The sequence below is a fragment of the Odocoileus virginianus genome, chromosome 3 (assembly GCF_023699985.2).
Source record: "Odocoileus virginianus isolate 20LAN1187 ecotype Illinois chromosome 3, Ovbor_1.2, whole genome shotgun sequence".
NCBI classification, from domain to species: domain Eukaryota; kingdom Metazoa; phylum Chordata; class Mammalia; order Artiodactyla; family Cervidae; genus Odocoileus; species Odocoileus virginianus.
In genome coordinates this window covers 19329840-19343588 of record NC_069676.1, presented here as the reverse complement: position 1 = coordinate 19343588, position 13749 = coordinate 19329840, and the positions used below count along the sequence as shown (strand labels likewise).

General features: G+C 34.5%; 1 protein-coding gene across 5 annotated transcripts in view; it reads right to left on the bottom strand.

Moving 5' to 3' along the window:
• The window catches only part of KIF3A (kinesin family member 3A), an 84464-nt gene that overhangs the window by 13906 nt on the left and 56809 nt on the right, over nt 1–13749 (bottom strand). For 2 of the 5 annotated variants that reach the window (XM_020888762.2, XM_020888763.2), the window contains exons 6-11: nt 11971–12110; nt 11377–11574; nt 10683–10857; nt 4007–4105; nt 2297–2368; nt 183–191 (exon numbers count right to left, since the gene is read on the bottom strand). In XM_020888762.2, coding sequence (XP_020744421.1) covers nt 183–191; nt 2297–2368; nt 4007–4105; nt 10683–10857; nt 11377–11574; nt 11971–12110 — 693 coding nt within the window. The remainder of the gene's footprint in view (nt 1–182; nt 192–2296; nt 2369–4006; nt 4106–10682; nt 10858–11376; nt 11575–11970; nt 12111–13749) is intronic. The other 3 variants (XM_070465045.1, XM_020888764.2, XM_020888765.2) reach the window with 3 other exon arrangements.

Genomic DNA, 13749 nt, shown 5'->3' with positions numbered 1-13749 from the left:
TTAAAAAAGAATTTAATAAAAATGAATTTTAAAAAAGCTAAAGCTGAAAGATACTTTAAAATATGAAAGAGATACTTACCTTGTAAAAAAAATGAATTAAAAAAATGTAATGTGGTTAAATAACAAAGTTCTCTATAGTTTAAATAATTGTACCATGTGGAGTGCAAATCAATCACACCAACCTGCTTGATCTTTCAACAAGAAGTAGTAAGCAAATCGGAGACAGGAAGCATATGCACAGAGATGAACAGGAAAAAAAGAAAAAAACATTATTTTTTTTGTAAAACAAAGAAAAATGTATTTTAGCATTTATTTATAGTATAAGTATAGGAGTAAAATCATTATACAAACTGAAATAGAGCAGTTTTATGCAAAAAGAAAAGTATATTCAACATAATCAGAGATGATAATTTAAGCAAGGATAGTAAGATTAATTTAGTCAAAGATTATATTTCAAATCAACCTTGACTCCCAAACTTGCAAATATAACAGTTGAGCAACAAATGGAGGACATGGAATTGGGAACCTGCTAAGACCTGGCAAGTAATCTAAAAGAGCAAAACAGGAAATAAAGCCAATTTTAAAAATTAGTAAGCTAAAAGTAGCAGAAGTCACACTGTCCATTTTCAAAATTTCCCAATTCAATGACCTCTAATAAGGATACATTACAGGTGTGCCCCCCTTTAAGAAAATCAAACACAAAACCTTCAACCAACTAAACAGATAAACTAGAGAAATTTGCAGTGATCATGTGACTAACAAAAGCACTTAATAAAAAATTTTTAAAGACAGCAATTCTCCCAATACAACTGATTTCCCAACTTGATTTATAAGCATTTTCAAGAAATGCTTATTGCATAAAGTGAAGTACACCTGTACAGTAACAAACTTGCATTCAATCTATTAGTAGACTGTTAAGGGTAATTATAATGATTCTATATAAGTAAATGATCAATTGATGATTCAAGCAAACAACACCTAAAAAAAAGGGCCATTCATATTTTTAAAAAGGAAGGTACATACAAGTTACACACAGCAACCACATGCTGGGGCAACCATCTTTCCACATCATCAACATACCCACAGTGCAACAAAAGAACTTAACATTACACACTAGGTATACAGAGTAGCTAAAACTGCTTGAATGGAACAAGGTACAACTCATTTCATAACAAATTTTCATGTAACTACTTTTTAAGAATTAATGTAAAATTTTAAAACAGAAAATTAAATTATAATACCTCCCACTCAGATATTTTCTTACATTTAGCAATTTGTAATACAAAATGAGACTTATATATGGTTTCTAAAGCAATGTCATGTCTTTTATGAGTTAGCTTATGAAATTAATTGTCTTGGAAAAATATAAAGAACTGACAATAGAGAAAATAGTTCCTAACATTCTGAGAACTCCTCCTCTAGAAAGCTAAAAGCATGAGAACAACAACCAAATGTTTTTTTTATTAGTTTTGGAAAGGTAAGAATATATAGATAATGCTTGAAAAAGCAGTAAGCTGCAGGCTAGTACAAGAAGGCATCAATTCTCTTTTCTTCTGAAACTAAAATATAAATAAAATTAATAATACTTTTCAAAATAATCAATCAAATTATGCTTTAAAAAAAAGCTTTAGGTTTGAAATAAGTCAAGACAGATCCTGCACAATTTCTGGTGGATCTGAATTCTCTAATCATAACACAGAAAGTTTCTTAAAATCAATCAGGTCATTTAGAAATAGAGATAAATGGTCATTTGATATAAAATACCATTCAATTTATCTTACTTGCTTCAAACTTTACATTTTTCTTTATTTGGGAGCTTTTGGTCTTAAGTTACCCCTAAGAATAGGACACCAAAGCATAAAATCTTTTCAACTACAATATGTTGTAATGGGCACCATTGTACTTCCAAATAAAATGTGTACCTCATGAAATTCAGACTTTTGTTATTATAGATAGCTCCCTTACACCGACTGGGATGTATGATGAAACATGAAGAGGAACCGTAAGAGTTACTCTCTTATACAGCTTACTAGCTCTCTTTACATTATCTCAACTGCAAAAGCATGAATCTCTCTTCCATTGTCTCAAACATAAGCTTAAGCATATGTTTTAACAATTATGGTTAACTGGAAGCAATGAAGAGGGGAGGAAAAATCACCACATGCTTTGTTTTACTGAGAAGTCCAACATGTATTCTTTAAGTCATGACAGGGAGCGGTGCAGCATTTCTCAAATGAAGCCCATGAGTTATGGAAAAGCCAAAGCTCTGTTAGAGAATTTAAGAGCTACCACTCACTAGGCAAGAACTTATCCAGAGGTTTCTCTATGACAGAACATGTGGAGTCTGAACTACTGCTGCTGCTACTGCCTGGAAGACAAAGAAATGAGCCCAACGGGAACCACAGAAAGAGGAAACAAGAAAATGAACACATACACAGAGAAAGAATTTTAAAGGACAATCAAGTTTTGTATTAAAGAACCAAAACTTACTTTCCCTTAAAATCAGTCTTGGCAGTCTATGTAGTATTCTCTAATTACAAAGCCATATAGGGGAATTAGAAACTGTATTTAAGTATCCACTGTGGGCAAACCTCACTGTTCACTTAAAGTACAGTAATTCAGAGGTTTGGAATGACAAGAATAAAAAATAAGTCACTTGGTGACACGTAAGTCTATTTAAACCGTTTCTGTTGATAAACTAAAAGAACTGAGCTTTAAAGTCATGCACAATTAAAGTTATAGGAATGATAAATTACCCTTTAATACAAACAGTTTGGGTATGTCTCCCATTTCACTCTTTCATCTCCAAAACATCAAACTATCAGATATATATGTTTAAGGTTTCACAGCAAATCTTTAAAAGGCTTACTGAAATTGTGAAAATTTCTAAGCCTGGAAGGAAGATGTTACTATTAAATATTTTAATATAGTAAGTAAGCAGTGGCATTTTTCTAAATTCAAAACTTCATTTTTTTAACAAATTATCTGCTTTAGCTTTGAATAGCTTACTCTGAAAAAATAGGTATGGACACAAAACCATTTCTCTAAATCAGGGGTCAGCAAACACTTGCTGTAAAGGGACAGAAGATAAGTGCTTTAAGCTTCACAAGCCATAGACACATGTGAAGACAGCTGTAGACTGTATGTAAACAAATGAACATGGCTGCTTAATAAACTATATTTACAAAAACAGATGGTGGGCTGATTTTGGCCAGCAGACTACTCGCCAACTCTTGCTCTAAATTATATTTTTCCTGTTTTTTGAAGGACTCTCTATGGCTTTTAAATTTGGGACACCTGATCAAACACTGATGAGTTATTTTCAGCAAGAACATTTTAATAAGACAAGCAAAATATGCACCAGCTTGAAAACAATGATCCACATTAATGGAAGAGAGTTCTGAAATAAATACTCCAATAAAAAGATCTGAAATGTAGGCCATTATAATGTGTGTCTCTCTTTTGCACTGTCGCCTATGTCTTCATCCCAATATACAGTTTTAATAGATACTTAGAAATGAATGCCCCATGTTAACAGATCAGTACATTTTATAAAGAAAATACATTTTACCTGCTATTATATAATAGAATCCTTCTACAAATTTATTACTTAAAAATTCAATGACTTCTAAAGCTTAATCATATTTGAAAAAAAACACATTATCTTAACTTCCTAAAATATTCAGATTCCTAACATAAAGGTCCTCACATTAAAATCCCACATGAAATTTAAAAATGGAACATCCACTATCACAGATTTTTATAATTCTAAGTAGTATAAAAAACTAGAACATACTGTATGCTGATTCATCTAGAAATAACAGATCAGTATAGGAGGGAAAAATAATGCAAAGTTAACCAGGTATATGGCAAATCCTCTGTTCAAATTTCTACCACAATAAAAAAAACGGCAAAATAAAAAGCATGTACTCAACAGCCTTAGGAATGTTAAACCATCATTAGGCAGCAATCTCATTTAATTTTTAGAACACTGAAATGAACTTACTCCTTCTTTTTTTCCTTTTCTCTCCATCTTCTCCAACCTCACCCTCTTCATCATCCTCTTCCTCTGACCCGCTGATATCAGAGCCTGATATTTCTTCCCCTTAAACAGAAATTTAATACAATGATATTTATTCTGTACCAGATCACTGCCTGTTCAGGAAATGCCTATATCAACTTTCTTCATTAAGTTTTTGTGCCCTAAACAAACCTTATTTTAATATTCCTAGAGAGTATATCAGATATGTTAACCTCAGAAACAGATACACACAGAGGTTCTATTTTTGAAGTTCCTAAAGAGAAGTTAGACTTTGACCTATTTCAACTCTCAAATGATTAGTTTACAGTTTTAAATGTTACACGTTAGAGATATTATTTCAGTGTTTGAAAAATATGATCACTTTTGGAAAGCGTTTTTTCCTCAGTTTCCTGTTTAAGATTTTATTTATTTATTTTTATAAATGCCACATCTCACTGGCTCATTTCTTTTGCTTCTTTAGTTTTTGGCTGCACTGGGTCTTCGTTACCATGTGCAGGCTTCTCCAGTTGCAGCTGGCAGGCTCTAGAGCATGTGCGCTCTGTAGTTATGGCACACAGGCTTAGCTGCAGTACGTGGGATCTTAGTTCCCCGATCAGATATCGAACTTGGGCCCCTTGAATTGAGAGCATGGAGTCTTATCCACTGGACCACCAGGAAAATCGATAAGATTTTAAATAATTTATTCAACCTTTTTATATTTTAGGAGCCATAAAACTGTCATCTAACACATGATCCCACTTTTAGGACTATATCTCATGAAGTAATAGAAGAAGGGCTTATTTGTACAACAAATATGTTAACTTAAAAAATTTTTTTAAAAAGGAAATTATAAAGCTAATATTAATGCAACTTCAAAGTAGTTATTTAAAATTACCACTGTCCACATATGAAATGTCTAGGAAAATAAAGATAACTGGGTGGGAGGGAGTAAAACATACACTAATCATAATAGTTGAACCTAAAAAACAAAAAATGGAAAGAATTCAGAGTCTTGGGAAAAGAAATTCATTAAACATATATTTCTTCAGGTCTAGAAACAATGACACCCTGGCAGCAATGAGTACACGTAATGCCTACATCTTGGTTTCTAAATACCATTCTCCAATGAAAGGAACCAGGAAGAAACAGATGATTTTTAAGAACAGGGTAAGGAAAATATAAAAATGAGCCTCAAAGATTTCTTAAAAAGCTGGAAATAGAACTGCCATATAACCCAGCAATCCCACTTCTGGGCATACACACCAAGGAAACCAGATCTGAAAGAGACACGTGCACCCCAATGTTCATCGCAGCACTGTTTATAATAGCCAGGACATGGAAGCAACCTACATGCCCATCAGCAGATGAATGGATGAGGAAGCTGTGGTACATATACACCATGGAATATTACTCAGCCATTAAAAAGAATTCATTTGAATCAGTTCTAATGAGATGGATGAAACTGGAGCCCATTATACAGAGCGAAGTAAGCCAGAAAGATAAAGACCATTACAGTATACTAACATATATATATGGAATTTAGAAAGATGGTAACGATAACCCTATATGCAAAACAGAAAAAGAGACTCAGATGTATAGAACAGACTTGTGGACTCTGGGAGAAGGCGAGGGTGGGATGTTTCAAGAGAACAGCATTGAAACATGTGTATTATCTAGGATGAAACAGATCACCAGCCCAGGTTGGGTGCATGAGACAAGTGCTCGGGCCTGGTGCACTGGGAAGACCCAGAGGGATCGGGTGGAGAGGGAGGTGGGAGGGGGGACCGGGATGGGGAATACATGTAAATCCATGGCTAATTCATTTCAATGTATGACAAAAACTACTGTAATGATGTAAAGTAATTAGCCTCCAACAAATAAAAATAAATGGAAAGAAAAAAAAAATGAGCCTCAAACACCTGTGGTGCCAGAAAATCAGGAAGTGCTCAAAAAATAAGCAAACAAACTAATGAGAGCATGCTGAAAGGATACAGGAACTACCATGAAAGATCTCCTAATGGCCAAAGCTGGAACAATTTGAACAATAAAATAAATAATATTACTGTATCATAAACCCACAGACTAAAATAAATATCCATGAGTCCATACTGACATTAAAAAATACTCAAATAAATAGGGGAGAGGGGACCAATCTTCCTTACACTAAAATTCAGAACACTAAACATCAGAAAGAAAAATGGGAAGAAAACGTTATCACTGAGCAAATCCACAGGACTACTGTTGGATGCTAAAATTAGTGAGAAAAAAGTATGATGAGAAACAGAAGTTTTGTATAGTGTCAAAGTATATCTCCACAAGATACAAATTAAATACAAAGGAAATAGTAAAATAAATTTACAGTGAAGAAACTTTATGAATTACAGAATAATTGTGAGACGTGAAAGTTACTCAGTTGTGTCTGACTCTGCAGCCCTACGGACTATTCAGTCCAGGCCAGAATACTGGAATGTGTAGCCCTTCCCTTCTCCAGAGGATCTTTCAGTGGTGAAAATTTGCAGAATAATTATGAGAAAACTACAGATAAATTCAAATTGAGGAACATTCTATAAATATATGACCAGTACTCTTCAAAAATGTCATGATCATAAAGACTGAGGAATTAAAGAGACTGAAGGAAATTAAACAGACATGACAACTATCAATAAATGCAATCTATGATCTATAACTGGATCTTGAACTACAAAAAAAGGGCATTAAATAAAAAAACTGTCAAAATTCTAGTAAGAATCTATGGATTAGTTAAAAAGTTGTATCACTGTAAACTTCCTGGTGTGATAATCATCTTACACAATTATGTAAGATGCTGACCTCAGGGGAAGCCAGGTAACAGGTACATAGAACTCTCCTTGCTATACTTGTGAGTTTTCTATAAACCTAAAATTACTTCAAAGTGAAAGTTAAAAAGTTATTCTTTTAATATTTTTGCCTTTTTTTTAGATTACTCCTATGATCAACTCTATTAACTGGATTATAAGAAATGTCCTAAGAGTGTAAATAAAGTGAAGTTTATTAAAAATAAAGTTAGCATTACCATATATCTAGCAACTTCACCTCTGGATATATATCCAAAAGAACTGAAAGCAAGGACTTGAACAGGTATTTGTACACTGACATTCATAACAGCATTATTCCCAATAGTCAAAAGGTAGAAGCAACCCAAGTATACATCAACAGATAAAAGGATTAAAAAAAAAAAATGCAAGAAAATTCTGACACATGCTACAACATGGATGACTACTGAGGACCTTATGCCAAGTAAAATAAGCCAGACACAAAAGGAGACATATTGTATGATTCTACTTATATGGGGTACTTAGAATAGTCAAATTCAGAGAGATAGAAAGTAGAATAATGGTTACCAGGGATTGAGGAGAGAGGGATGGGGAGTTAGCATTTAATGGGTACAGCAGAGGTTCATTTTGGGATTATTAATAATAATAATAATAATTATTATTATTATTATTTGAGATAGAAGCTGGTGACAATTGTAGAACAATGCAAATATATTTAATACCATAGAACTTAACACAAAAAATAGTTAAAATGGTAAAATTTATGTTATGTATTACATATTTTATCACAATTTTAAAAATGCAAAAACTGGATCAGCAATATAAAGGTATGAACTCAACACTAACAAATCTAAGAAATTTTACATCTTTGAAACATACTGACTATAAATACCACCTAGTGGTCACAGTTAAAATACCAAATTCCATTATCTAAGAGGCAGCTAAATTATAGCTCTTCCTCAACAATCTTACTCAAATTTATTGAATCAGCACCTTCTTCAAATGTTTGTGATGTCTGGATCTGGATTTACATCTGATTTAACCAGTTTTCCCATAGACTGGAGAGAGGCAATTTCAAAGCCCTTTATTCACCAGGTATGTAAAGGAGCCCTGTGCCAGCTAGTTCATAGCACGAAGATTCAAGGAGTTACTGACCAACTAACTATGGTTGGTAAATTTCTCACCCTCATGACAAGGTCTTCAAATTTTCTAAATGTCTAACATTATATCTCGTTAGAAAAGGATTTCCAAAATAGAATCTCAAGTTCAAATTTAAATATGAAAGCATATTTTCAAGGCCATGCAATCAATTTTTACTTATAGTAAACTAGGTTTACATGAGCAGTTAACACACTGATTGTTAGCCTTTGTTTGTGTGGATCACAAGAAACTGTGGAAAATTCTTAGAAAGATGGGAATACCAGACTACCTTACCTGCCTCCTGAGAAACGTGTATGCTGGTCAAGAAGGAACAGTTAGAACCAGAACAACTGACTGGTTCAAAACTGGGAAGGAAGTACAACAAGGCTGTATATTGTCACTCTGCTTATTTAACTTCTATGCAGAGTATATCATGCGAAATGCTGGGCTGGATGAATCACAAGCTGGAATCAAGACTGCTGGAAGAAGTTATCAACAACCTCAGATATGCATATGATACCACTCTAATGGCAGAGAGTGAAGAGGAACTAAAAAGCTTGTTGATGGTGGTGAAAGAGGAGAGTGAAAAAAAGCTGCCCTAAAACTCAACATTAAAAGAACTAAGATCATGGCATCTGGTCCCATCACTTTATGACAACTACAAGGGGAGAAAATGGAAACAGTGACAAATTTTATTTTTTTGGATTCCAAAATCACTGTAGATGGTGACTATAGCCATGAAATTAAAAGACACTTGCTCCTTGGAAGGAAAGCTATGACAAATCTAGACAGCACATAAAAGCAGAGATACAAAAGCAGAGGTATCACTTTGCCAACCAAGTTCCACACAGTCAAAGCTATGGTTTTTCCAGTAGCCATGTATGGATTGTTGGACCATGTATGGAGAGTTGGACCATAAAGAAGGCTGAGTGCCAAAGAATTGATGCTTCTGAATTGTGGTGCTGGAGAAGACTCTTGAGAGGACCTTAGATTGCAAGGAGATCAAACCAGTCAATCTTAAAGGAAACAAACCCTGAATACTCATTGAAGGACTGATGCTGAAGTTCCAATATTTTGGCCACCTGATGTAAAGAGCCAACTCATTGGAAAAGACCCTGATGCTGGGAAAGACTGAAGGGGACAGCAGAGGATGAGATGGTTAGATAGCATCACGACTCAGTGGACATGAATTTGAGGAGACTCCAGGAGAGAGTGGACAGGGAAGCCTGGTGTGTTGCAGTTCATGGGGTTGCAAGGAGTGGAATGCAACTGGGCAACTGAACAACAACAAACAACAAACTAGGTTCACCCATAACTCTGTGATTGCTTTATTTACTTCAAATAATAGTGCCTGATATTTATTACAAAGAACTCTGGTCATAATAACTAATTACACGTACGGCAGAACTCACTCATATAGAGAAACAAAAATTCCTTGTTTAGTAAATGGTCATATGAAATCTTTACAAAAGATCATGAAGACTGAGATGGAGGTTTAAATCAAATGAATTTTTAAATCATTACACAAATATTACATAATTTTAATTGAACTTAATGTGAAAATGCTCAATAATATAAGTAGCAAGTTACTTTGCAAAAATATTCCCTTAAACATAAATGTCAGACATTCAGAGAATTTTTAATATGTGGTTTTGTTAGAACATTTATTGGTTAAACAACACATTTTTAGGCCTCTTGAGGAACCTATATGCAAGTCAGGAAGCAACAGTTAGAACTGTACATAAAACAACAGACTGGTTCCAAATAGGAAAAGAAGTATGTCAAGGCTGTATACTGTCACCCTGCTTATTTAACTTATTTACAGAGTACATCATGAGAAACACTGGGCTGGAAGAAGCACAGCTGGAATCAAGATTGCTGGGAGAAATATCAATAACCTCAGATATGCAGATGACACCACCCTTACGGCAGAAAGTGAAGAGGAACTAAAAAGAGCCTCTTAATGAAAGTGAAAGAGGAGAGTGAAAAAGTTGGCTTAAAGCTCAACATTCAGAAAACTGAGATCATGGCATCTGGTCCCATCACTTCACAGCAAATAGATAGGGAAACAGTGGAAACAGTGGCTGACTTTATTTTTCTGGGCTCCAAAATCACTGCAGATAGTGACTGCAGCCATGAAATTAAAAGACGCTTACTCCTTGGAAGGAAAGTTATGACCAACCTAGACAGCATATTAAAAAGCAGAGACACTACTTTGCCAACAAAGGTCCATCTAGTCAAGGCTATGGTTTTCCAGTGGTCATGTATGGATGTGAGAGTTGGACTGTGAAGAAAGCTGAGCGCTGAAGAATTGATTCTTTTGAACTGTGGTGCTGGAGAAGACTCTTGAGAGTCTCTTGGACTGCAAGGAGATCCAACCAGTCCATCCTAAAGGAGATCAGCCCTGGGTGTTCATTGGAAGGACTGATGCTGAAGTTGAAACTCCAATACTCTGGCCACATCATGAGAAGAGCTGACTCACTGTAAAAGATCCTGATGCTGGGAGGGATTGGGGGCAGGAGGAGAAGGGGACGACAGAGAATGAGATGGCTGGATGGGATCACCAACTCGATGGACATGACTATGAGTCAACTCCGGGAGTTGGTGATGGACAGGGAGGCCTGGTGTGCTGCAATTCATGGGGTCGCAAAGAGTCGGACACTACTAAGCGACTGAACTGAAGATTAATATTTTCAAGAAAACGTTACCTTCTTCAAGCTTCTTTTTCAGTTCTTCTATTTCCTTCTGAAACTGACGAAGCAAAGCATCCTTTGGATCTTCATTAATTCTAGCTTTGTTTTTAATATTCTTAGCACGATTAGCATACCGCAATGTACTGATGGTTTCATCATAATTATAATCTGCTGGTCCAATATTTGCACACTGTTGAATTAGGAACACAAAACATTTCACTGTACACGTGATAGCTAAAAATTTTTAATTTATTTTTATAAATAATATTTATAATATTATTTTTATTATTACATTTTAATTTTTTAAATTTATTTATATTTTGGCCACGCTGCATGGCATGCATGATCTTAGTTCCCTGACCAGGGTTGGAAACTGCAGCATCCCTTGAAGTGGAAGCATGAAGCCTTAATCACTCACTGGACTACCAGGGAAGTCCCAACACACTTAAAATTAATACTACCATTATGAATATATCAAAGAATTCTGGAACATATTTCCACTCTGGCCGTGAAAAAGAGGGCATCACCCCATGGGTTTCCAAACAATCCAATTATAGGCTAGCACACATAGTGTGCTGGAAAAAATAACCACAAATTTTAAAATGTAAAATAATCAATAGCTTTTAAAATGTTATGAACATCAATTGCTGGCATAAATCAGAATCTTAAAATTTTCCTGATAGTAACTAAACCACCAATTAAGTCTTACCATCATGGTTTTTGAATTTCCTCCTAAAGAATCCTGAAGAAGACGAGTCAATTTAGAGTTACGATAAGGCACATGAGTGCTTTTTCCATCAACCAAGGCAGAAATCACATTGCCAAGGGTGGAAAGCGAAAGATTGATTTTTGTAGCTTCTTTCAGGCGCTGTCCAGTAGCTCCAGTCTTTGCCTGTCTTTCTGAACCCTAGCAATAAACAGAGACAGAAGTAAAGCTATAACAAAAAAAATACAGAATATTCTTCCCAAAGTTAAAAATATATATATTTTAACAGTAAAAACTAGTATGGTATCTGGAATTCACTTCAAAATAATACTGGAAGGGAAGAAGTGGCTGAGGGTAGAGATGAAATAGAACTGAACATGAACTGATAACTATTAAAGTTGGGTGGTGAGTACTTGGAAAATTATACTATTTTTTGTTTGTATATGTTAGAAACAGTTCTTAATTAATAGTTAAACACACATATAAAACTTAAATATATATGTATATATATAATCACTCCTTTTCACTTGTTATTACTCATTTATAAAATATAAAGAAACTACAAGAGTTATTCTTAACCAGCATCCTATTACTTACAGCAAGATCTACAAGATGAAGCTTCCCCATCCTGACATGCATGTTACCATCAACACCTTTTTCACTGCATTCTATAGTAATTGTAAAGATGGCATGTGAACGGGAACTATGTTCATTCATATTAGTTGCACCAACAGAACCTTAAATAAAAGAAGGAAACTCTTGAAAACTACTAACAACAGGGAATGCCTCTAAAAATAATATCCAAAATAATGAATTTCATCACAGCCAAAAGCCAGAGAACATGGTTAAAACACAAAAGCTTAGGTGTATTTAGCTATGAAATTTCTGACATTTATGTTGGTAATAAAAAACTAATTTTTTTATATTAAAGAGGTACTTTTAGGACAAAATACTTAATTTCAAGTATTACTGGCTTAAAAAATTAACTGACTTTAAAATATATGTTAAATAGTTCAAAAAATAAACTTCTGTTTCAGCTGTCTCTAAAAGGCATTATATTCTGGGAAACAATCACAGGAATACTTTCACATATACGTTAGATGATAACAAAAATCTTCAGGATAAAACCATTTACAACAGCAAGACATCAAAAACAACCAATAGGGCAGCAGTTAATCAATTATATTAAGAGAATAGTCATACTGATTACGAAGCAGTCTCTTAAAAAAATAAGGTAGATCTTAATGACATGGAAAGATACCCAAAACATAAGAGAGAGAAAAAAGTTAAACAGGAGTATAGAGTATAATCCATTTCTGTAAAACAAAAAAGATCCATTCAAAATATGCTAAGAATTTGAGTGTGTATAAATGTTTTACATGAATATATTGTGCACATAAAAAGATGCTTTGTTTTTCACAATGGGCATGTATGGGTTTTTTCCTTAAATTCCAAAGTACTTTAAAAGCAATATGGTTAATTTCATCCAACACCAAAATTATTTTCCTACTATACATTCATGTACAGGCAAGCTGCGATTTTAGAATTTAAACATTAAAAGGGTACTCTTTATCAGCAAATAGCTATATTAGAAGTCAGATAACTAGAATGTAAATTGCATAGATAAAAGCTCAATGAAAGAAGGTAAATGGAAATCAGTGAGGGAAAATGCAAGGATTTGTGACTCCTCATACATAACCTTTTCTATTTTCTTTCAAATCATGAATTTTTAAAAATCAAATTTATGAATTTTCCCACGATATAAAAAAACAGATAAATCTGACATCACTTCAAATCACCTTATCAGAAGAAACACACTACATATTTCCACAGCGTCAATTCAGTTCAGTTGCTCAATCATGTCCGACTCTTTGTGACCCTATGGAACGCAGCTCGCCAGGTTTCCCTGTCCATCACCAACTCCCAGAGCTTGCTCAAACTCATGTCCATCAAGTCGGTGATGCCATCCAACCATTTCATCCTCTGTCGTCCCCTTCTCCTCCTGCCTTCAATCTTTCCCAGCATCAGGGTCTTTTCCAATGAGTCAGTTCTTCGCATCAGGTAGCCAAAGTATTGGAGTTTCCGCTTCAGTCCTTCCAAGGAATATTCAGGACTGATTTCCTTTAGGATTAACTGGTTTGATCTCCTTGCAGTCCAGGGGACTCAAGAGTCTTCTCCAACACCACAGTTCAAAAGCATCAATTCTTCGGCGCTCAGCTTTTTTTATGGTCCAACTCTCACATCCATGCATAACTACTAGAAAAACCATAGCTTTGACTAGACAGACCTTTGTCAGCAAAGTAAAATGCCTTCCTTTTTAAGACACTGTCTAGGTTTGTCATAGCTTTTCTTCCAAGGAGCAAGCGTCTTTTAATT